Source organism: Schistocerca gregaria, chromosome 3, assembly GCF_023897955.1.
Source record: "Schistocerca gregaria isolate iqSchGreg1 chromosome 3, iqSchGreg1.2, whole genome shotgun sequence".
Taxonomy (NCBI): domain Eukaryota; kingdom Metazoa; phylum Arthropoda; class Insecta; order Orthoptera; family Acrididae; genus Schistocerca; species Schistocerca gregaria.
Window position 1 is genome coordinate 382,817,640 of NC_064922.1, and position 26,355 is coordinate 382,843,994.

At 39.5% G+C, this 26,355-nt stretch overlaps 1 protein-coding gene and 1 long non-coding RNA gene across 3 annotated transcripts in view; one reads left to right on the top strand and one right to left on the bottom strand.

Moving 5' to 3' along the window:
- The window catches only part of LOC126355020 (trimethylguanosine synthase-like), a 63,177-nt gene extending 51,313 nt beyond the window's left edge, over nucleotides 1-11,864 (top strand). For both annotated transcript variants that reach the window (XM_050005164.1, XM_050005163.1), the window contains 2 exons: nucleotides 6,319-6,620; nucleotides 11,679-11,864. In XM_050005164.1, coding sequence (XP_049861121.1) covers nucleotides 6,319-6,620; nucleotides 11,679-11,786 — 410 coding nt within the window. In that variant the 3' untranslated portion in view covers nucleotides 11,787-11,864. The remainder of the gene's footprint in view (nucleotides 1-6,318; nucleotides 6,621-11,678) is intronic.
- A 10,794-nt stretch (nucleotides 11,865-22,658) lies between these two features.
- LOC126355022 (uncharacterized) lies at nucleotides 22,659-23,907 on the bottom strand. The gene is made up of 2 exons (XR_007565430.1): nucleotides 23,774-23,907; nucleotides 22,659-23,393 (listed from the first exon to the last, which is right to left on the bottom strand). It is a non-coding gene; the product is annotated as an uncharacterized LOC126355022 (long non-coding RNA).
- Nucleotides 23,908-26,355: the final 2,448 nt, after the last annotated feature.

Below are 26,355 nucleotides of genomic sequence, written 5' to 3' on the forward strand. Positions count from 1 at the left end.
TCGCATCACCGCAGCTGCTGCAACAGCACCGGGGGCCCCTTCCTGAGGCCGCGCCCGCCCTCCAGGACCTGGGTGCTGGTCCCACCTGCGCCAAAGGCGGCCGCAGTGGCATCATCAGCGAAAATGGTTGTCCTCCTGTAGTCAATGCTTTGACACACATCAGAGGCAAGATTGCCTCTTCCAGAGGATGACCTGTTGCACCTATGGAATGCAGGGTTACAAAGCCAAGGTCTGTTGGTCGTTATCGTTGATCCCTGTAGACCACCCTGCTTTGGACTCCTCTGACTCCGTGGTGGATGAGATGGACTCGCTGCCACCAATTTCCTTCATGCAGTCGGTTTTTCTACCTATGACGCCAGCAATCACTCTGACTGTGCAGGTGGATGTCACTCCTGTCCCTTTTCAAGTGGGTATGGTGTCCTCCGCCAACAAGATCGATGGGGATTTCCACCGGCAATTGGTTTCACTGCTACTTAGTCAGTTCCATACTTCACTGAAAGGGTACAGCAATGACGTCATCAGACTACAGGGGTGGTTCTTGGATGGGTCCAGTACCTCACTCACAATGTCACAGCCCGGGCTTTGATCCTCGCCGCCCCCAAGGCCACCAACTTATTGGGAATGGATCTTTCCCCTTACTGGACCTTGAGATACATGACTCGGACCTGGACGTCCAGTCATTGTCGGCAGACAATCACTTGCAGCAGCTTCCAAGATGAGTTCTCTGCCACTTCTCCAGAGGTCTCCAGGTTCAAAGCACATATTGAACTCCTCCCCTCAGCAGTCCCGAAGTTCCACAAGGCTCGTTTAGTACCTCGTTCGCCCTCTGTGATGAACTACAGCAGGAGCTTCATCGTCTAGAGGCTGATGGCATCCAGACCACAGTCCCCCATAGTTGTTGGGCTACACCCATCGTGGTCCTTGAGAAGTCGAATGGATCTCTTCGCATTTGTGGGGATTTTAAGGCTACTGTCAGTGCTCAGTCTGTTATTGACTCCTGTCTCAGACCCAAGGTTGGTGACATACTGCCCAGGTTGGCTGGTGCCAAGGTGTTTGCCAAAATTGACCTGTGGGACACCTACCTCCAGTTGCCTTTGGACAAATCATCAAAAATGATCTTGGTTATCCATACCGCTTTTGGGCTGTTCTGCTAAAACAGCCTCCTGGGGTTGCTAGTGCTATTTGGAAACATTGACAAGAGACATTCCAGGGATGTCTAACTACCTTGATGACATTTTAGTCACTGTCATCTCCACCCCAGACTTGGCCCAAAACCTCCGGCGCCTCTTCCATGTTCTTCAGGATGCCGGCTTGCATTGCAATGAGGAGAAATGTCTTTTTGTTTTGTTCCTCAGGTGACCTCCTTCAACCATGTTTTGAGCGCTAATGGCATTCGACCGACACCCCAGTATGTTGAGGCTATTCAGCGGCTGCTGTCCCCTATGGACGTCTCCCAGTCAGTAATGTGTCACCTCATTTACTACTGTCATTTTGTCCCACATGCCGCAGCTCTGGTGGAACCCCTTCACTGCCTCCTCCGTAAGAATGTTAACTGGGACTGGTCACCGGCTTGTAATATGGCGTTCTGCTATCTGAAGTCTTTTCTCCTGATACCGGCTTGCCTTGTCCCTTATAACCTCATCAAGCCTCTCACCCTGGCTGCCGATGTGTCATACTTCATTGTGGGGGCCATCTTGTCTCTCATCAACGACGGAGTCAAGCCCCTGGTAGCCTTCGTCTCCAAAACGCTATCTCTGGCTCAGCATAACTACAGCCAAATTGAGGAGGAGGCCTTGGCCATCTTTGGGTTTAAAAAATTCCACGATATCATCTATGACTGCTGCCTCATGTTATACACCGACCATAAGCCTCTGGTCTTGTTGTTGAGCACTACGTCTGCCATTCCCACAAGGACAGTTTGCCGCCTCCAGCACTGGGTCTTGTTCCTCACGGAATATTCGTACGACATCCATTTCCGGGTCACAGCTCTTCATGCCAGCAAGGATCTTCTGTCTAGTCTCCCGCTGGGTGATGACCTTGAGTTCAATGCTGACCCAGTTGCCTGTTTCCAACTGGAAGACACCCCTGCCAAGGCAGTGGCTGATTTGCCACTGGATGCCAAACTAGTTGCATTGCAGAAGACACTACCCTCCAGGCACTAATGCACCATGTTCACCATGGGTTGCCTTCAGACATTCATCTACAGCCGCAAAGGAGGTCCAGGCCTACTGGCATCGCTGCCAGGACCTATGTCAGATGGGGTCCTCATCGTCTCAGGTGATGATGATGATTGGCGGGTTGTGCTGCTACCCTCCCTCCACCAGCGGGCCTTGGAGTTCCTGAACATTGGTCATTGGGAGATTGTCCTGACGAAATGAATTGCCTGCCAGCATGTCTGCTGGAGGGGGATGGACGCTACCATCACCTGAATGGTGGCCTCATGTCCAACGGCACCAGAAAGCGCTCCTTCGATGCCTGTTACCATGGCCTCCTCTTCCTCGTCGTCTTTGGTTATGTTTGCACTTGGACTTCGTGGGGCCCATTCCTCCTCCGCTCCTCCTGGCATATTCTTGTGGATACAGGCAGTGGGTTTTCTTATGTCTCCTGCGCATGTCCTCCATGACGTCCCCCTGCATCATCCGAGCACTTTCCCACATCTTTGCCATTGAGGGCCTTCCAGAGACATTGATGACTGACAACAGTCCTGAATTTACATCTGCTGAATTTACCACCTCCTGCACCATGCTGGGCATCCAGTTGATGCATATCAATTTCTTTCATCCTGCATCTAATTGATTAGTCAAATGGTTTGTCCGTTTATTCAAAGCCCAGATGTCAAAATTGTGTTCCCAACACTCCCTGGAAGAGGCCCGTACCATCTTTCTTTCCTTCTACTCGTCCACTTTTCAGGATGGGTCATCCACAGCTAAAAAACTTCACAGCCGCTCTTATCGGTCCCCCTTGTCTCTCCTGTCTCCGTCTTCTCTTTGTCCAGCTCCCCCACTTCCGGCAGGCCCCGTTTTTCTCTGCAGCATGTGGTCTGGGCTATGATGTTCACCCGGAATCGTCCTCAATGGGTCCCTGCTAGGGTCTCGTTGCTAATCAGCCACAGTATGGTGGCTGTCACCCATGTCGACGGCATGGTGTGCTGGAAACACATCAACCAGCTTCGCCCCCAGCTCCTCTACCATATCCAGGGTCGTTGGCCCTTGGGGATGACGGTGCTTCTCTCCCCGCCCAACCACCACCTCCGACAGCTCTGCCGGTCACACCCCAGGCAGACACTCCAGCAGCAGTCCCTACGCCTGTGGAGGTGGTTCCTGCACCTGTGTCCATCCCCCTAGTATCCTGTTGCCGACGACCCCAGGGCTCGACATAGAGATAAACCTTCTACTTACCCGGTGAGGGGGTAGGTCTGCCGTGGCCGCCCACTTCTGACATTGTAGGATCTACGGCATTGGCATTCCACTTCACGTCCAATCAACACAGGATGCCTTCATGATAGGGCATATATTCACCAGGAAGACCTATATCATCTGTGTTGCCAACACAGATATTTACCAGCGGCCACAACACAACAGGACACCAGGTCTCCATTAATAGCCGCCAGGGACCGCTACCCGTTCGCGGAGCCTACAGATCAGCTTCACCGGAGGAACTATTTTGATACGCCAGGACGTGATCGCAAATAGTTCTGGTGGATACAACTGCCAAATGGGCTTTGTAAGAAGGCACATTGACAGCTACACCAAGGCGCCTCTTCTAGCTGGCTGATCTCTTGCAGATGGACTTGGTATAATCAGCGAACATCTCAACATTGTAGAATTGTTTGATTGTGATCTCTCCCCATGAAGTTGGGTCTTTTATATTGTTATTTGTTATTGTATATCGGTGATGACCCACAGTTGAGATTGTATGTTTATTTCGTTTTGGTGAGACCAGTAAATGGTTTTCAGACTTGTGTTTTCCACATTTCTGTTCTGCTAGCATGGATACTTCACCCAGGATTTGAGATCCGAACACATCAAGAAAGAAAGCCAGATAAGAAATTGGAAGTGAAGTGACCAATTGTTGTGGGAGTTTGGCAGTGACAAATGGTTCAAGTGTGATGTTGAGCGCTCTGATTGGATGAAATCAGCTCCAGTGTGGAAAGTTTCAACCATCAAGTAATGTTATTCAGGCTATAATCTTCCTTCCTTTTTTTTCTTTGTGGAAATGCTCTGCAAAACTAAGAAATGGTTCTCTCACACGAATAAAACTGAAGCTACGAAACTCAAAATCCTCAGATGTCTAGACATACATTTGATCACTACTACAAAATTCTTCATAGATGTGGTTCTTACGAAGAAAGGAAAAAGAAAAAACAGAAAATTGAAAATGAAAGCTCCACAACACGCAGATTAGGTAAAAGACTTCAAAGGAAAGAAAATTTCACAGAGGAAACAGAATAATCAGACCCACAAAATTCAGAAAGTGAATACGAAAAATACAAGCAATAGAAATATTCAAGAAATTAGTAGAGAACCTTAAAAATAAATCCGCCAAATATTCCCCATTGTCATTTCAGTTCAGAAACAAACATGGCGAAATTGCACATACCAAGAGTAATACTTGTAACATCCATGCTGAAAACTTTCTAAATTACTTAACTATGAAAAATATCACAAAAAATGTGTTTTATTTATACAAAGTGAAATAGAGATTCAGAACCACCAAGTATGAAGAAATTGAAGGACATAATTAAATCTCTGGACGAAATAAAGTTTGAGGGTGGATAAAAACACGAGATAATCATGGAAAAATGCAGGAGGAGGAATATCAGACATTTTTGATGAAATATGACAATTTGAAAAAAATTCCTAAATATTTGAAGATGGTAATAGTACATCCACTATCCAAAAATGAAGATAGCCCTAAACAATAATTGTGGAACGTCAATACTTTCAGGTACCTGCAAAGTTTTGTCCAAAGCTCTCCTCGACTAAGCGTACCTACAGCTAGATCCTCAACTTTTTAAATAATGTGATGTATTCAGAAAAGGGCGATCATATTTGAAACAAACTGGGAATCTTAGGATTCGAGTAAATAATTTCTAATGAATAACAAGCAAGAAAGACATAAAGTTTGTGTTTCAAACATTTTTAGTAACAGCATAGTCCAAGAACTTTCCTGTTTAGGTATTTTTTCTACATGTGGAGTACTGTTATGGGTTTGATGCAACTCTTCATACTAGTCTTACCTGTGCAAGCCTCTTCATCTCTGCATAACTGCTGCAACTTGAACTAAGTTGCTGTAGTCCAGCTTTGGTCCGCTCCTATAGATTTCCGCTCCCTCTCCCTCATACCGTGCTCCATTTCTCACAAATAAATTCAGTACCTCTTCATTCATTATTCAATCTATCCAACTAGTTGTCAGCATTCTTTTGTATCACCACTATTTAGAAGCTTTTATTATCCTCTCGTATGTGCTGTTTTATCACCCCACACTTCCATATAATGCTACATTCCAGCAAATACTTCAATGTTAACAAGTTAACTTTTTCAGAATTTTTTTTTTTTTTTAGTTAATTCCCGCGTCTGCCATTATCACCTGATACTTTCTGTCTAACTTCATAATCTAATTCCATCATCATTGTCTTGATTTTAGTCGAATACATTCCATTATTTCTTCTGTTGATGTTCATCTTATATCATCTTTAAGACACTATCCATTTCTTTTCAGCTGATTTTCCAAGCCCATTGCCGTCTCTGACAGACTTAAAATGTCTTTGGTACAGCTCAAAGCTTTTATTTCTTCTACCTGAAGATTAATTTCACAATCATTTTCTTTACTGACTGCTCAATGTTTCACTACCGTCTCACTGACTCTGTCCTGTTCATGTCCTTAGACACTTATATTTGCTGACTGGTTTTTGTACAAGTAGTAGATAGTCTTTTGCTCCCTGTTTTCTGTTTCTGGTCACACCAGAGTTTCAAGGAATGTATTCTAGGCAATGTTGTATAAACTTTTCCTATACCTACAAATGCTGTAAATAAGTGTTTGTCTCCTAAGATAAGTAAAAGGATGCATCTTTCTTGGCATGTTCCTTCATTTCTTGGAAAACACATCTGGTTATCCACTAAGTCAGCTTCTACTAATAATTCCATTCGTCTGCAAATAATTAATGTTAGTGTTTTTTTCAGTGCTGACTTACTAAATTAAATTTCAGTTGACACAATTTGTAAGACCATGTTAATGTCTGCTAATATATCACACCCAAGTGGTGTTAATAATCATTGTTGTAATGTTACTAAAGCATAAACTTGTTTTCTTTGGCAGTGATTGCAATTGACATTGATCCAGAGAAAGTGGCTATAGCAAAGCACAATGCTGGAATTTATGGTGTGGCAGATCGCATAGAGTTCTTAGTTGGTGACTACCTCAATTTAGCTCCATCTCTGAGAGATATTGATGTGGTGTTCCTTAGTCCACCATGGGGTGGTCCTAAATATCTTGACGTTGATGTTTTTGATATTGACCACATCATGCCTCCAGTTGGTGGTAGTCATTTGTTTGAAATTTCAAAGGCTATAACTGAAAACATAGCTTATTACGTTCCACGGAATGTAAACACAGATCAGGTAACTACTTTTTTGTCTCCTGCTTATAATTAATGTGAACGTCAAATGAGTCTTGAATGAATTATGATATAGTCATAGATTAAGAGTACCATAGAAATTGTTTAGCCGTATCGTGCAGACTGACAGACATGTACATTAAACTTGCTGCATAGTTTAAAACACACATCCTCTGAACCAGTTTCCGGAAGATATAATTTTGATAGTACTAGTATTACATACAGAAATGGGCAATATTCAAAACCTCGCGCAAATGTTATCTGGTGTAGTAGAGACTTGACTGTTTTTGACGAAAAACAGTATATTTTTTCATAAATAGTTTATTACAAATTTAAAAATTTCCCAAGCTATGTGCCTGAGGACAAAATTCATTGAAAAAGAAACAAAAATAAAAGAAAAGGGAAATAAAAACAGTCATTGGAGGCAAAATTATGATGAAAGAGAATAAATAGTTTTTATTCTCTGAGAGCTTTCTGGGTGGAATATTTGCTACTGCAAGAACTTAGTTTTTTCCAAAATGATCTTTTGGCTATATGTAAGCTTTCAGCAAGTGATTGTTTCTGTTGAGAATCTGCAGCATTTTCTCGCTTTTGAAGGGAGTACATTCTTTAAGATATTTCCCAACATTCTTTGTTTTCCATCCTGTTCAAGAATTACAGAATCAGCAGAACACCGATTTCAGATCTGTCGCCCTGATTTTCTTATTGCAGAGTCCTTTGAAGGGCTGTGTGACCCGCACTTGACAATGCTGCAGATAGAACAAACAAGCTATTTACAGTGGAAGTAGAACCCAAAGTAACTCTACTTCCACATTATAGGGAGACTTGCGGTGGGCGCAATAAGAGGACGGTTTGATAAGTCTGGTAAATCTACATGAAAGAATTGGAAAATTTTTGGTGTGTGTTCATAGTTGGCAAGTTTGATTATTCAAGTATTATATAGAGAATTTCAACAATGTACATCATATAGTTCAATGTCGACAGCTGTCTGAATCAGTCAGTGTGTCGACAGCTGTCTGAATCAGTCAGTGTGTCGACAGCTGTCTGAATCAGTGTGCCAACTGCAGTTGAAAATAGAGAAAACAGAGGTTTGTGCTGCTGTTAAATATTTTAATTTGAAGGGTTGGACTGCTGCACAAATTAAAACAGAAGTGGGAGACATTCACATGGACTCTGAGCCATAATTGAAGATAATTTACTTTTGAATTAATGAATGTAAATATGGTCGGGCAAGCACCAAAAATGAAATGCGCTCCAGCCGTCCAGTTGAGTTCGTCACAAAGGAAACCATTGACAAAATGCATGATATGGTAATGCAAGACTGCTGAATAAAAATTCATGGAATTTCTGAGACTAGGCATCTCAACTAAGTGGATACATAATATCCGGCATGGAGAATTGTTTCTGAAGAAGTTGTGTGCAAGATGGGCGCTGCAATTGCTCACAGTCGACTAAAAGTGTACCCGACACAACATCTCAGCACAACTTCTGGCAATGATTAATCACAGCCCACAAGATTATTATTATTATTATTATTATTTCTGCCTTGGGTCCATCATTACACACCAGAGTCGGAACAGCCGTCAAAACAATGGACAGTGACTGGTAAAAGTGCACCGAAGAAGACAGAGTATTATGTAAGCTTCTCCCTTACTCCCATGGAATAATATTAATAGATTACTTGGAAAATGGTGGAACCATCACCAGATCCTATTACACCTCACTGTTGATAATCTAAACCTTGCATTGCCTAAAAAAATGTCAAAGGTCGGCACACAAACTGCTTTTTCGCGGTGATGATGCACCATCCCATACATCAGTGATAACAATGGTGAAAGTACATAAACTGGTCTCTCATCCACCCTGTTCACCAGAGTTAGCCCCCAAGCAACTTCTTCGTGTTCCCTAATTTGAAACTTTTTGCTTTCTGGGAAGAAATTTTCATTGAATGGGGAAGTGACAATTACAGTCCGTAAGTATTTTGCAGAGTTTGACTGAACCGATTTTCCTGATGGGATGAAAAAGCTGGAAGATCTCTGAACCAAGTGTGTATCCCTCACAGGATACTATGTTGAGAAGTAAAATGAGTTGTTTAAGAAACAAGTTTTATTTTATTTTTATTATTTTTTTACAAGACTTATCAAACCACCCACTGTATGGGCTGTACAATGCAGTGGGCAAACACAAACAAACACGTACCTTTAGTGTCTGACAGTTTTGAAGCAGCACAGGTGGAAAATGCCCCAACTCCTTGTGCAGGTCAGCCAGTCTTTACTCATGTTCTTAGTTTTTGCAAAAGCACAGTTGACACATGAATTGTCTATCCCTTTTGATGTCGTGAGAGCTGTACTCGAACTTTGTTATGAACAGGCTTACCTCTTCGCTCGTTAAATAAATAGCAAGCTACACAAAGAAAAGCAGAGTGTGCAACATATTTGGTAATGGGTAATGTGCAATTGCCAGCAGAGGTTGGCAACAATGTAAATCATGTAATTAGTTCAGACCCAACCTCTACCACTACATTACACAACCATAATTCAAAACACCCCATACCCAAAACTGCGTTGTAGTCCACAGTTTCAAATAATGCTAACTTTAACCAGCAGATAAATGTTTCTTTGTTTTAAGATGTCATGTCCATGGTGCATATATTTTGGAGAGCATTCAGCCTTCTACTGTTTGACTTGAGAATGGAGGATAACTTAGGACTGCACTGATACATTGTTTCATTCATGCATGGGTGCGCTCTTATTTTGCAAATTTGTTCTTATACACATTCTCTTTCTAAATTGGACTTTGTTGGATGTGCAATACCATTAACTGAAAATTAGTTACTGTTTCAATGCTTATAAGCAGAAAATGAAGGTATTTCAAACTGTCAGAGATAAAATAGTTCAGTATTTTGAATACAATTGATATGGAATGGCATCTATTACACAGATTTGCATTTTGAGACAATCTACATTCATTGCATTTGCAAATGTTCCAGGTCCTTTAGTACAAGCCAGACAAATTGTACCAAACTGCTGCAAGTGAGTTAAAGATATCGCAGGTCAGGTGTTTCATTGTACAGGTTTATATGGTATCAGTTTGTAAATAGTGACTGAGTAGTAGTTCAGTAGAACTGAAAAGGTGGGTGTTCATTATTTTTCTTTTTGCATCACAACTCACTCAGATTCTGTGATGGGAAACAATTAGATTTATTGTGCATAATGTCATCTGTGAGGGGGTACCTAACACACTAAATGAAACATTTAATGTGAATCCACTCATTGGAATGAATAGCAGCAGTTGGAGAGATTGATAAGATCAAGCAAAAAGATGCACAGTCTTTTTATGCTCGTAGCATCGTTGTCCCTTACTTCATTAGCGGGGTGCGTGCGAGCTAACCAGCGTCGGTACATTCAGAATGTTGTTAGAGCCATTCTTTTGCTGTTCTTACAGTAGGAAGTGGTGGATTGTCCCAACAGGATAATGCTCACCCACGCAGTGTCTGTGGAACTCAGTGTGCCATGCAAGATGTGCAGCAACTTCTCTGGCCGGCATGGTATATGGACATGTCTCCAGTCGGTCAAGTGTTGGATAAGACGGGACAATAAATGACCCTCCAACCAACAATTCTTTCAGAGCTATGTGACAGAGTCGAGCAGGTGTGGCATAATGTGTCACAGGACACTATTCGCTCATCTTTACAACTGACTGGATGCCAGAGTCAGTGATCTGTAAATGTAATCAAGTCATTTCATGTACACCATATGCACTGTTGCAACAATAAATCTTGAGTGAATTGGAAATTCTAACAGGGTGTACTAATTTTTTTTTTTCCTGGCAATGTAATTGAGAAACAGTAAGGAAAAATGTAACATCGAATAATAAGTATCTAAATGTAGTATAAAAGTATTTATGACAATGAAAGAAGGGTGCAGCCATCAGTGTAAGGTGAGATCCATTAGTTCGTATAGTGAAGTATGTATCTATGAAGTTGAGAGTGGTGATCTCAGGAGGGCAGGGGGGGGGGGGGAGGGGGGGGGGCGAAGCTCGCGCGCCTCTGTGGGGGAGAAATTTTGTTTTGTACCAGGCTACTCAGGTAATAGCAAATAGTGAAGTCACTGATGAGAATTTCCACATATTCCTATAGGAAATTATCATTTAAACAGGTAGGTGTCCTGCAAATGTCACAGCTACGTGGGCGATAGTGTTTGAAATGGAAAGTACAGCTGTTTGCTCATGGATTTGACATATATTGAAAATGTACTTCATCTTTATTAAGGCTGCATTCTACATCAACTACAATGGAGGAATATTTTCTAATTTGAAACTTGCCATAATTTTAAATGGTAAAAATTGTGTATTTAGGTGACCCAAAGAGTTAGATTCCTGTGGTCTCTCTGTTTGAGAGTGAACCTCTTAGAAGAAAAATAATTACCGTGCCTGTGAAATGATCCTTCACACGAACGATGTTATATATTTGGCTTTAGGCAAATACTCATTGGAGAGAAAAAATAAAATTTGCTTGTGTTAATCAGCTAAAGCTGACACTTTAATTAGTGGTGCTCTTAATTGATCAGTGATTGTATAGTCAAGTTTGTGCATCTTTCAAACGAAACTGGAAAGCTTTCTGCCCAAACTGTGAGGGTAGTTTGTGTTTTCTAAAACTTTAATCTTGTCTGCTTACTTCAACTTTCAAGGATCTATTTTATATTTGAAATCTGAGGAAGTGGATCAACTGTGATAAATACTGCTGGTGTGTAGAAAAGGATCATCATGCATAACAGTGTACTGTTGGTGCACCTGTTTGAAAAAGAGCTTAATGACCCTTCTGTTTTACAAACTCATTGGTTGTAACAACAGTGTAAGCGATTTCTGGAGTTGTAGTATTGTTTTAAATCAGGTAAGAGTTTGGTCTCTTACAAAACAAAAACCTTGGTACATATTATATTTTAAAAAAGTCTGGTAATTGATGTAATTGTTTCATAATAATTATGGCATATCACTATGATGCTCACTTACTAACCTTTGCAACTTATGCAACACACAATGATATGGTTATTTTATATTTCAGCTGGTGATGCTTGCAGGTCCAGGTGGTCAAGTAGAAATAGAACAAAATTTTCTCGACAAGAAACTTGTGGCAGTCACAGCATATTATGGAGAACTTATACATGAGTAACAGTTAGGCAATTAATGTACCAATAAACATTTTTTAATATCATTTGATGACTGTGTTATTTATGAAAATGTAACTCATGTACTCAGTGAAGGAACTGTTAAAGAAAGGCGAGCTATGTTTGTGTATTACCCAAAAGTTTTGTGCATGATCTCTGAATATATTGACAAAATTTATAATAAATGCAGATTGTACTTCAAAGTATTGAGTGTAGTGTCAGCCTGCTAGTCCTAAGTGACTTAACAGATATTTGGTAGCAGACCTGTTACAGTTGTCAGTGATTAATAGAGCCATAAACATGTATATAATTAAAATATAGTATGGAATAGAAGGAAGTGCTTACACCAGTGTTGAAGACCAAATGGGAAGTATCATATAGTCAAGCAGTCAAATCTCAATATTTAAGGAACCCTTTGCGATTATTGTTGGAAAAATTGGGGAAACAAATATGTAGTAAAAAATTTTACCTCTGAAGATCACATAAAACATTACATCCAACAGATTCACGTTACACTCTGCGCTCTTATATTAGGCTTTAATTTCTAAGAACGAGCACCCCATTACTTTCTGCATGACATGGGTGGTGCTAAAGTGTTACATATGTGATTTTTTTTGCTGTTCATCCTATTACATGTCACACACAAATTCTGGAATGGTAACAAACGAACTGAGAAATGATTTATTGTGTATTGTGCATTAGCGTTCTGGTTCCAAGATAGTGGAAGCAAGTAGGTATTATGTTTAACCATCATTGAATCTGCCCCAAACTACAGTTGTCTATACCACCCTTTTTGTTTCAAATCCAATGCAACATTTAGTAATTAGATTCATTATAAAATGATGCATGGAAGGACATGGACAACCACTGGCTATAGAATGAAATGATGATAATATGCCAGACTGCAACTCGAACCCAAATTTCCTGTGTGGTCGCTTTACCATTTGGTTATCCGTGCACGACTAATGGCCAGATGAACTTCCTTGTCAGCCATGTGTCTACAAACTGTACTCAGACGTTCATCACGTATATTCCCGTTGCATGTGAGAATTTTACTTGAAAATCGCTTACCCAGTGTCGGTGGATAAATACAATATTGCAGTGCCTATGTTATTCTGAATTAAGATGAAATGTACCTTTGGACCTGTACGCATTTCCAAAGGAAAAGGCACTATGGCGAAGCAAAACAATGCCAAGATTCAAAAGTGCTCAGAAAAATGCAGAATTACAACTCTCTCTCTCTCTCTCTCTCTCTCTCTCTCTCTCTCTCTGTGTGTGTGTGTGTGTGTGTGTGTGTGTGTGTGTGTGTGTGTGTGTGTGTGTGTGTAAATAATTTGATAAGTCATTACACAACAGTTTAAGGGTGAAGGTTAAAAGAATTAATTTGAGAGCAGCAAGTAGTCTTCTTACTCACAGCATAAAATAGGACTGCAGTGTACAAATTGAAAACCTTGTAATTTCTAAAAATAACATTAGTGAAACAGAAAGTAATACATATGTGGAGGAAAGGAAGCATAACAACAAACCTATATTGGAGACACCAAAGGTCCAGCAAAGAACAATGGGTAACATTTATTTTTGGAGTGCAGTATCCATTGGTAATCAAAAGTTAATTTATTTCAAGCAGAACTTGGAAAAACAGTTTAAAAGAGTAAAAGATGAAGAGGGGAGCAATGATAAATTGAAAAAGGATAACTGTGTCAGTAGAGAGCAGATGAAAAGTCTGTTTATTTTAAGAAAATAAAGAAACCCAGCAAGATGTTGACTGGAATATAGGCTACAAACACCATCAATCCAAAAAGTTCTGAGACTGCTTATAGTCCCTGCATAAAGCAACATCAGTGCAGTAACTACGGCAGCAGCTTGAACTAATAACGAAAGTCTTGATTTGTGTCACACTGGAACAATGAACTAAACCTATCTAAATCAAGTGTTCAACACTTTTTTTCAGATTGTGTTGAAGAAAAGAAAAGTCTGTGCAATGATTGTCCCACAGACATTGATCATCGATTCAAGAACAAAAATGGTGGCTAGTACACAATGCCATCGCTTGATTAAAATGTCAAACGCAGACAATTCTTTTCTAGAAAATCACATCACAGGTGATGAGAGTTGGTGTTATCAATACAGACCTATGACAGAATGCAATATGGGTTCCTAATGGTTCATTAAGACCAAAGGAGATAGGAATGTGACTTGTGAGTTGAACTGCATCCAAACTACTTTTCTGAATGTTTCACATATTGGTACAAGCATTCTGTGTTAACTGCAGCTTGGGGAGACAATACAGAGCTAAAAAAATAAGAAAAAAACCAGTCTTGAAACTTAAGTGCAGATTATGATAGAGAGATAGTTCTTATCTATCATTGGATAAACTCACTATATCAGAAAACATCTCTCTTGCACCTATAAATTCTTTTTATACCACCATTGCGACTATGATCACAATTAGTGGCAGCAGTAAAACTAATGCCAGTATTAACTTCATTCATTCATTCCTTATCGGTATTATATACTCCCATTGCCAGTTAGGCACTAAAATCATTTTATTATTATTTGTCATATTAAAATAATTATTTCTTAGGAAAAATCAAACATTGGAAAATCCAGGATGGAATTAACAATATTATGAAAAGGATAGTTACCATCCACCACATAGTGGAGGTTCTGAATCACAGATAGGCATTACAAAAAGATTGTTGGAAAGTGAGCTTTCAACTAACAAGGCCTTCACCGGGCGCACACACACATGCGCGCGGCAGCCAAGTACTGTTGTCTTGGGTGAGTGAGTTGAGTTTGCCGTCGAGAGAGGTGTGTGTTTCAGACGAAGGCCTTGTTGGCCGAAAACTCACTTTCTGACAGCCTTTATGTTGTGCCTATCTGTGACTCAGCATCTCTGCTATATGATGAGTAGCAACTATTTCATAGGAAGCTATTATGTATAAAAGGTCCTAAGTGTGAAACCTTAGACCGATGTAAGATAATCAGGTTAAATAAATGAAATAAAATAGTGCACAGTTAACTCTGGAGGTGGACTTTATTTAGAAAGGATGACTGATAATAGTGCAAAATAACACCTAGATAGTTTGGCACAGTAGTTGGCTCCTCTTGAAGCGATATTCAGATTAAACCCTGAGAACAGGTAATCTTTTGCTCTTACAGAACTGAAACTAAAGCTAAAGACTTCAAACACAGTTAAAGACTGAGCAAATTGAGAATTTTCATTCGATTAGTGTATTAAATTCTTCCGATTCCTGAAATCATATCTGTTCAGAAAACAGTCGTTGTGACGACCTTAACAGCTACATGCCAAACTCCTTGTGACATCTTATGAAGTTCTGGAGTCATTGTGCACAAGATGAACAGTTCCACGGCAGTCTTTTCTTAAAACAGGTACTGAAACTCAGAATAGGATAACTAGTTTAATTTTAAGGTTAGTTTTCAGTTTACTTGATCCAAGTTCTTGTATTAACGACATCTGTGTGCGGTTCTGCTGTGGCCAGCATCAGATTATTGTACAGCCGGCAGTGGCCTTGTAACAGACAGTGTGTTAATCTGCAAAATATTGTTCGTCAAGCATCTTAACAGTTTTGCTGACCTCTTATCAGATTTTCACTAATCTTTCTTTGCTTCAGAAGTCAAGATCAATGTTCTGCACTAGAGGTGGGAAATAACAGTGAATGTCTCAAGAACATCTCTTTATTTCTCAGAAGGCCAACTCATGAGAATGTAAGCAAGCTTCTGCCACACTCTGGGTCGAAGGACAATAACAGGCTTAGACTATTTGCAGAGTGGGGCCAGTAGGCAGTCATAAGATGCATGGCTCATTCACAGTGAAAGCATACACGTTATCTTAAAGCCTTCAACGTAGACCGACCTATTAAGAAATTGGATCATTTCATCTAAGATATTTATTTCACACAAGTAGGAAAGAGCTTTACTAAACAATACTTGTACTGCATATTGATGACAAGAAAGAGGAAATCATGGGACTGAGAACTTTCCACATCACATGCATGTGTTTCTGTGTGATATAAATGATTTCACAAAGGTCGAGTGTCATTGAAAGACAGCATTTGGCCAGGACAGGCTCCTCCTCTCATTACCCCTTCTGTCACTGCTGCAGTGGATGCTGCCACCACAACTAACAGCAGAGTACATTCGGCTCACACTGAGCATCAAAGTACCGCACACACCATCATGCCAGAGCATCTGAAGTTCCTGAATATTTGTGTGGAATGGGTTCCCCACAGCCTGACAGAGGATCAGAAGTTGAACAGAATTTCGATATCACTGGAATAGTACTATGAAGACAAATATAATTTTATGAACTGTACCGTAATGGAAGATGAAATATGGTGTCATATTTTGAAGCATCAGAGCTGACAATAGAAGCACATGGATTCACCCCCAGCAAAAAAATGTGTGGCATTACACACCAACTCCAGGCAAATCATTATGACTTTTTTCCTATTTCCTGCTGCTACTGAATTTCTGGAACGCGGTGCCATAATTTGTACACAACTGTATGTTGACACTGCAAAAATGAAGCATGCCATCAAGTCCAAAGCCCAAGAATGTTGAATGGCATTCTGTTGCAGGATAATACCCACCCATCTGTGCATTGTTGTCAAGTACGCTGCAGAAGTTTCGCTGGCTCAGGGGAATAAGATATGTGGCTGTCAATTTGCTTCAGGCAATGAGGTAACCCCTTGGTACACTTATGATTCCATAGGCAACCACAACTTTTTCCATGAACGCATCAGCAGTCTTGTTTAACAGTGCAACAAATGTATTAACAGTTGCTGCAACTACTTTTTGAATACTAAACAGTTTACTTACTTTTTTCCTGTCTCATTTTCATTTGACTGCCCCCTTCTACATTTTCCTCAGTATGTTAGTTCTCAAACAGTAAATACAATGAGCACAGCTCATTTGAATAACAATGAAATATTTGAAGCCAAGCACCAACTAGTAGCTCTAGTCTAGTATGTTACTCTCTTGAGGATTAATGTTTTTTATATTTTTATTAATGATAAAACATTTCGATTTTGTCACCATATGTATGATATGAAGTAGACCAATTTAATGAAATTGCTTACTTACCAACCTCTGGTCTCTCTTCAGACTTATATCTGATTTTGGAATTTGTTTAGGTGACATAAGTTAACAAGAACACGTGCCATTTATTTTACATATAAAGTTGTAAAATTAGAAATTAAATAGCAGTAAATAAAATAAAACTAAGCATTTCAATCCATGCGTACACACAGTATTCGAGTACTTAACAGAAAAAAGCTGACTGTACTGCGTAAGTGCTATTGTAAGCTGGCCTTGTTTCTTCTGCAAAACTACTATTTGAAAGCATTTATCAATTGTCCATCAGTTTCAGTGGTGCCACTGCCCATATTTTGCCTCATGCATTTTAAAGTGGCTTCATCAGATTTCTTTTAGTGCAGGATTTACCATTTTCCACAATCTTTATGTATTTAAACCAAGAGAATGACATGTGATCAGCTGTGTTTTACAGGAACCATTAAGAGTGCAGCAGAGGATATTGTATGTACCACGTAACCATCAGTATTTGCTCATGTTAGACTTCAGTAAATCAATATTTCATCTTAACCCTCCCTCACTCAATGATATGCAAATATCCGATTCCAGGCCAATTCATTACACAGCCCAAAACAAGCACCAACTTGCCACTACATCTTATGCAAATATACAGGATGCTGGACATTTCCTATTACAGGTTCTAGGTCTAGAAAGGTCTTCGTACATAAACTTTTGACAAGGCACCCACATTCACAAATGTTCAATATTTTTTGAACATCAGATCCCATTAAAATCTCCAGCTTCACAGTATGCACACAAAATCATCATGTCTGTAGTAATTATGAAAACACATACCATTTATCAGACTACAATGATTGCAAGAAACTAGTATGTACGTAAATTGAAACTTTGCCTTCTAAGTTCCCTCTACAACCTCTGGAAGCCTATAATAGGAATTGTGAAACAGCTTCCACAGCAAAATCTGTATCCCTGTGTGTTCTTTATTTACTAAACATTTATCATTTTATTTTAATTTGTGCCGAAAGGTTTTTTAAAAAGTCTTAGGCCAATTCAATGTTTGAGGAAGTACAGCTTCACTCGATAAAATGCAATAAAACACTTCTTTCTAAATACCCTCTAAACAGGATTTAGTTTTGTCGTTTATTTTTATAAACTGTTGTCTCCAAATTTAGAGCAGGTTATCTGGGATATCAACATAAAATGCAGCATTTAAAGCCATCATTGCTGCAAATGAATTCATTGTATGTGTACTGGGCTTGGAGTTGGTTCCTATGCTAACAATAGGGTGATCTGCATACCACATTAAAGAGATGACCAGGCAGTTGAACACATCTTAATGTGCTCTAAGAGGTTCTCAAGAATACGTCTATTTTTCCTGGAGGCGCTAGAGCAGCAGTCATCTAACTTTGGCCCAACGGACACATGCAGGTTGAATTAAGTAGTCTTGCTGTCTGCGTTTCTTAGCCGTGTGTTACAAATGTAGCGAATAACAGCTGAATCCAAAAACATCAACTAATGTTAAAAGCTGCTTCAGAATGTAGTTTTCTTTCTCAGTAATGAACAAAAATAAATTAGGAGATAGTATTACTATTTTACTTCCATAAATCTGTCAAAACTGCATGTACCGACACACTAGTACTGCCACTGCATCCCTCAAGGGCCAATTGTTGTTAAACCAGCACAAGGCAATTTAAAGTAATTAGTCCCCATATTGAAGGATTTTAATACCATAAACAAGGCTGATCACTGTCAGCTGCATAATAATTTTATTCAATGAAGGAATCCAGTACAGGCAACAGCTGCAAATGGTTAAGTATTTATCCTTATTTGAAAAAAACACTATTTACAACTGTTGGTTGTACCTGACTTCCTCAATGAATCAAAAATATACTGGAGGGGAGACAAGTGTGCAATATATTGGCTGGTCATCTCAGAGACAAAGTTGGGTACAAGAGCACTACAGGGTGAGAGGATGTGATAGAGGGAATGCTTTCTTGTTTGTCAAGTGTCAACAACTCATGGGGGGGCTTGCGTGGTCATACCAAGCAGCTGCTATGTTATAAATTTCAAACTGGAGGTAACATGGATTCATGAGTGCATATTATGGAGACAGTCATTTTCGAACTCTGTACATATTTGTAAGAAGGAATATGAAATTTAAATTTATCCTGGTGTAAGACGACGCAATGGGTAGCAGAAATGTAACATTCAAAATGCAGTAAAATTTGTGATCATGTCTCATATTGCATTATGCACTTAAATGTAAGGTGTAGTAATCAATCATCTACTGACACAGACAACTTAACACTTCATTAGGCAGTTAGTGTCACAACAATGGAGTTACTGAGGGTGGCAGCTACCTGAAACAGAACACTATACACCAAGTGTTTCAAATGGTACAGACTTAACGATATCGAGCCATGTGAACAGCTTATCACAACTTAATATTTCTGGTCTACAGGGGGCTCGTCTACAGGGGGGCTCTTAACATACTAATTTAATCACTATTGGCTCTTGAACAAAAAAGTTTGAAGGTTGGTGCTCTAAAACAAGGTAAATTTCCACCCCTATCATGTGTACTGCCTGAAGAAATTCAGAGCATTATTAAAACATGCAATCTATATCATCATCAAAATAGTGAGGCAGGAGCTCACTCAATATATGGGACATGTGATGCATTTTAAATGGTCTGAAGATATCCTCTTTTGCGCTCTCTCTCTCTCAAAATATCCTATGACACAGGACTATGGGTGTTAAGTTATAAGTTACTTTTGCCTTTCATTTTCACCAATATAATTGGGAGGGTAAATAAAAGTAAATTTAATTAGATATTAAGTGCTTTAAACATCCAAGATAGCAAAGACTTCAGTTCCATTACAAAAGCAAATTAAACTGCAAGCAACAGTGGCAAGACAGCCAATTGTACTGCAACGGAGTTTTCGTTCAGATTATACAAGGTGGCAATGAAACCTCTATACACCTAGTGATTTCCTTTGCACTAGATTGGCTCCTAGCAGATTATAACTGTATTGGGCTGGGACTTGAACCCGCAATTTGGCCTTTCACAGACAATTAGAAAATTAACTATCTTGTCCCAGGGTACCTCAGTTGGTAAACTTATTACCTGAAATGGTTCAAGTTACAACCACAGACCAGCACAGTTTTAATCTGCCAGCAAGTTATGACAAAGCACATTCCATCGTAGAACGAACATTCTGCCTCAGTACCTTAATGATTATACTGTCTAATTCAGTAAATGTGAAAGACAACTTCACCGCCAGCAACTCTTTTCAAGGGCAAATGGTGGCCGAGTGGCCTGAGTACAGTGAATGTTTAGTGCTGAACTTGTTGCTGCTGACCATTTATCACTATAAAGGCAGTGGTCTAAATCGGGTCAAACCTGAAGAGAATATAAAAATCAGATGAAACCTACTTCTCTCAAACCTTTTGCTTTTTCAGTTTTACACTGTAAAAGTTGCATGAGATTCCTTCACACATGAAGATGGCACTGGCCAAGAGTTGAGAAGTTATACAGCCTATTATAATGACGCAACACATGTAGTCACAAAAATTGTATAGTCAACAGGTTATCTCAGTAGAGTGTTTTAAACACAAATGGTGTTATCGTGATATGTCAACTGTCATAGACACCATGTTTGCTATGAATTTGTTGTAAAATTTATACATATTCTTATAGAATCATCTTTATTATTATGGCACATCATTCTACATGTGTGTTATCTGCTTCAAGGAGGCTATCCAAGCACCATTATTTGCCGCATCAGATTTTTCAATATTCTTATGTAAGGGACAAACCAGCAACTGCAGAATGTGACAACTGTTAAACACATTGTACTTCAACTTAATTTTCAAGATAGAATCATTTTTCATTTTTTTCCGATCTACCTCAATAAACATCATATTGAGCACTAACCAACTACATTACAGCCATTCTGTTTTAGAGTGCAGTAGACTTTCAATGACTTAGAATTACTGCAAATGTATACATTGGTAGACAGCATAATGAGTGTTACAGCTTTGTACAGTGCAGTTTAAAACGAATAAGGGAACACTTTGCATTTGCAGTAGAGTGCTCATTTCGAAGTAATGATTACACTGACATACATTACGTAACAATAAAAAATGATTAATGTGCCAATACACACAACCATTTTGTCATAAATAAGTCAGTTCAGATCAACTGTTTCGGCCCTGTCAAAGAATCCAGGCCTTCCATGATCAGTTCAAATACTTGAAAATGAGCAAGTCTTAACATTATTGCAGACAACAATCTGTTCTACAACTTCTGGAAAATCAGAATAATTAAGACATAAGTTAATAGAGCCACATACAGTACTGTAAAGCCCTCGATGGAATACAAACATCACACTACACCGCTGGCATTGCAGCCCAACTAGGATGACAGGTTACGATGGGTGAGAGGAATAAGATGAAGGAAAGGGAGGACAATATCTAGAGCAGTCATCCCTGTTCCTCTTTTCTGTGCTGCTCCTCCCCACCCCATACATTTTTTGTAGTACGCCACTGGTATGAGCAGTCCAGTGCTACATTCCTATCCCCTGCACTGTCACTGTATCTTACTCCGTCCCCTAGCCTTCACTGTTGCTTTCACCTACCCTCCTGTTTTCCTCTAATCTTCATGAACTATTGCAACAGTTCACATTAGAAAAATGACTGAATATGAACTAACACTTACTGATACAAACTGTGAAACAATTTAGTTAAGAAGCAGTGACTTGTGCTCATTATGGAAAATAAAGTTATCAGGTGAAGCTCACCTTCAGCTACAAAATGTCAACGAACATTTTTAACAGGCTGCTTTAAATAGAGGAATGAAAGATTGTTGCATACTGTGCACTTAATTGATTCCACATTTCGAAAAAAAGAGACATGCTCTCCAAACAGATGCTATTCAACACATCTTTCATACAGAACCCTGTGGCAACAGAAAGTGGGTTTCCCATCGCAAACAAAATGATTTTTAAATCAGAATTTTCTGTGCCATTCCATAGTGCAGTGCCAAGTTAGTGAAGTGTGTTATTTTATCAATAATACATTAAAGGAAAAGTAAATCGAATAATCAGCTTCAGCAGTGACTGCAACGCTTCTGTTTGGTGGTAGCAGTCTCCATGGGCCAGGATGGTGTTGTCACTGCTGGAGTACTAGTTATTCTGGAATATAATGGAATCTTGGGCACCTTTAAAATGAGTGTTATGGGGAAAATGCAATATAGTATAATATGTTGGAAATTTTTTATGCATCATGTGTCAATTGAAAATTAATTACCACTATTACACGCAGAAACCATCGAATCAGCTCTTGTCACACCCTGTATAAATTAAACTGCATTCCCATCCAGAAAGCCCATATAACAATGCTTTGTAAAGAAAATTTAGGAGAACATACATTCTTTTCATCTGGAAAACCTCAAGGGGAAAAAAAACACATACACACACATTATTTCTATATCTGCAGATTGGTAAACTTACTTGTTACAAATGTGTGCGTTTCGATTTGGACTTATTGCAGGTAAAGCAATTTTTTTTTAGTTGCCTCCAATCATCTCATTCCGCATCTGCAGTTTGAGAGATGGTCACATCCATCCTAATTCAGTTAATACTTGTTAACTTTTCCCCTGCCTAATGTGTGTAGAACGGAGGAACTACATCTCTGAGGCATGGATGCATTTCAAATGACTGTACAAATGACACATATTACTCTAAACAGAACTGTTTCTTTCCCCATCTAGCGTGACACACATAAGTAACGACACTGCTTCATAAGCTGCATTGTACTACTTTATCCTCTGTTTTTGCAATTAAATACCCTAGCGATTGACACAGTAACAACACTCTAATCTACTACATAAAAGTGCAAGCAAAGAATAACATATAAAATGTTACACATTTTTCGAAAAAAAAAAAAAAAAAAAAAAGAAGTTTGTTCCACATAAATAGTAAACTGACCAGCAAAATCGCCATTTTTTCTGTGTCACTCTATATAAGTAAAGTGTATTACCCTATTAGTCGCAGAATACATCCAAAAAGTACAGTTTGGTACCACCAAGCCAATGACGCAAAATTTAAACAATTAACCTACATAATAAAATCGACAGTAATGTTTGGCTTTTTTTTTTTTTTTTTTTTAATAAGATTTTCTAGAGAAACACATACTGTATAAAAGTAAAGTCTTAAATTAAAGCACTCTGTCAATGTACACAAACACAATAAAGTTTTTCACTCAGTCTTTCATTTCACCTTCTTCATCCTCCTCTTCCACTCCACGAATGTACAACACATTGTTGCACCTGATAAGCACTTCGCCCAAATTGCCTGTAGGAGAGCCATCTATATGTTCCTCAGTATTTGCTAGCTGCATGTTCATGTAACCGTCCACAGAAACCAAATATCCTTTGTATTCGTGGCCCCATTTCAGTTTTACCATAACTGGTTTTCCCGTCAAGCTATTAAGGAAGGGTTTGGGGTTAATCGGCATAGCAGCAGACATTTTGAGAGCTGGAAACAGAAAATACACGTTATAATTTATTGTAAAACCAACTTTCAGGCTCTTGCTTTAACAAGTAGGATGTCTTTCATATCTATGATGATAAAATGCTTCTCTTCTTTGGAAACTTAAGCCTATAATTGTACTATTAAAGTCTAAAAAGAATTATTTTGTTTGATAATATCTTAATCTACATGCAATATAAAACGTCGGACGAATGTTGTAATTTTTACTTTTAGTTTATTAGTTCGTCCAAACAAAACAAAACTCAACTCGCCCAAAATCTAAAATATAAAATTGGAGCGTCAACTGAATTAAGGCTGTCAATAAAGATTACGTGAGAAGAAACAGTAAACTTCACGGAATACTTCAAGGATAATAACACACTTACATTAAATTCGACAAGCTCAAAAAAACAACACAATATCACACTGCTTAACCTCAACGACTCAAATCAAAACCGCCGTACCAGCCGCTCTTCACCAAATCTTCTATTTTACGGCTCAAAGATAATATAACAACTCCGACAATGATCAACGCCATCCAAAGTCGGATCTCCAGAAGCATAAATTACTTGCGCTATACCCACACCCGAGAATACACTTACATGCAAGCTGGGGTTTTCACAAACCGAAATTAAGCCGCCGGCACAAGGGACGAGGCAGCTAACGTTGATGTACATGCAGAAAGTATACCCAAACCCACGAGCCAACGTTAGCTCTACGGTATTTGAAAGAATATTTCCCGTCTTGTCCATATGCTAGTCATGTTGTTCTGCTTGGGTATACACAAATAAACATCTAAGTACCCGTAAATGTGTAAATAGACAAAAATTAAAGATACATGTCCACTCAGTTCACCAAATCGAACAAACTCAGAGCTCAGTAGTGTATTTACATTTTGCGGCTTGCAGTTGCAGCTGTAGCGGTTACAAAGCTAAGTACTGACAAACTTATTTGTGCTGTGTTATAAAGTTATTAAATTTAACAGTTTTCAGCAGTGTTTCGTGTTGTTTGTGGCGAAATAACGGTTTAAAAAACTTTTGGAAACGTTCGCTCGCTGTGTTTTTTAGTGTTTTCTGTGTGTTGAAGTCGTTTAGTAAGTTTTGTGCTTTAGTTTTCAGCTGACGTTTCTAATGGTCTCTAGTGAAATATTTCAGTAAAATTTTCATTCAGTGTTTTAACTTCGTTGTGTGTTCCAGTGGACGCTTCAATTTTTGGTTTTAGCTAATAATTTTGTGAAGTTTTGTTGGTATTGGTATTAGTTATGGTTTAGTAGTATTAATACGAGTAGTTGCTTTCTTAGGAGACAGAGAGTTTCGAGACCGCTATTGTTAGTTCTATAAATAGTTCTGCTGGTGTAACTGAACTTAGGTAACGCAGATATATAGTTTTTCTCAGTAACTGTAAAATTTTAGCAGGAGTGAGAAGTGTGGGTTCTGTCGTAGGTTTGTGAGTAGTGAGTTATGGTATAGGATTTGTCTGAAGTATTTTCATTGGGACGAAAGCAGTAGGGAAGTCAATGGGCATTCTAGCGAAATCCTCTCCTGGGAACGCAGCATACGTAGTAGAAATAAGTTTATAGAGGAGCAGGAGCGTAAGATCGGTGACCTTAAGGTGCATTTACAATACGCAAAGGAAGAACTAGATAGGTTGAGGAGGGTGAAGGGTGCTGGGGAATGGGAACTGGCAGTTGGCAAGAAGGCATATAGGAGGAGGAGGTATTCGGACTGTTATACTTCGCATATATGCAACAGATTTCACCAACTGTTGGAGCTGACTAGAGAGGAGCCCCTCGTAGCTGTAGGTGTAAGGAACATGCAGCAGTCCTCAGCAGTTAGGACGCCTAGGTCAGTTGCGAAGTTTTACAGAAAGAAGATGGTTCGGCTGCTAGGTAGTTCGTATGGCAGAGGTGTGGGCCAGCAGCTGCCGGAAGTGTTGGAGGGTGAGTACCGGGTCACCAGCATTGTGGAGCCTAGTGCAGGGTTGGCTCAGGTGACTAACAGCATAGGGGAGTTACGTAGGAAATTTACAAAGGAAGATCAGGTAGTGATAGTGGGTGGAGCAGGGAACAGGAAATATGATGGAAGTGGTGGCCTGCTAAAGATAGCTACTCAAACCGGTGGCACTAATGTGCATTTCATGCGACTGTTTCAGCGTCATGATTGGTCTCTTCTTAATGTGGGTGTTAGACGCGTTAACGTGGGGCTGGAGAAGACACTGATGGCAGAGGGCGTGGGTCACATTTCAGTGTTGCCAGTTGAGTCTATAAGTAGATCGTGTTTCAGTAGGCATGGCATGCACCTCAATAGGTATGGGAAGTGGGAGGCTGGCAAAGCTTACTGGTGACACAGTGTAGTGGGTGGTGGTGGGATCACTCATAGAAAAATTTCTGTTGTAGTTGGTGTTAGAGCTACACCTTCTTTAGATTGAAGTCTTCTGATAGGTATACCTGCTTGAAGGAAGTCCCTCTAACTAAGGGCTCACCTTCAGAGGACGTCATGTTTCTAAATTGAGAAGGAATTAGCCTATTTCATCAAAATATAAGAGGTATTAGAGGTAATGTTAGTGAACTGATTATAGATGTTAATTCTGAAATTATTGGTTTATCAGAGCACCAATTAAATAATTTGACAATTCAGAGGCTTCATTTACCAGGATACAGATTAGCTGGGGCTGTATTTCAAGGAAAGTCCTTGAGGGGTTGGGGGAGTGGCCATGTGCGCAAAAAGCAGTATTCCATTTGAGTCCATAGACGTCTCACGGCACTGCACTGAACAGATATTTGAATGTTGTGAGGGAGCAGTTGAATTTAGTAAAATTAAATTTCTAATTGTCGTTTTTATAGGTCCCCTAAATCTGAATTCAGCGCAGTTTTGCTCAAGTTAGAGAGGGTTCTCGATTCACTTTATAGGAAGTATCAGAAATTCTTATGATCTGATGTAGACTGTGTTTCTTTCAACCTGGGTGCAGG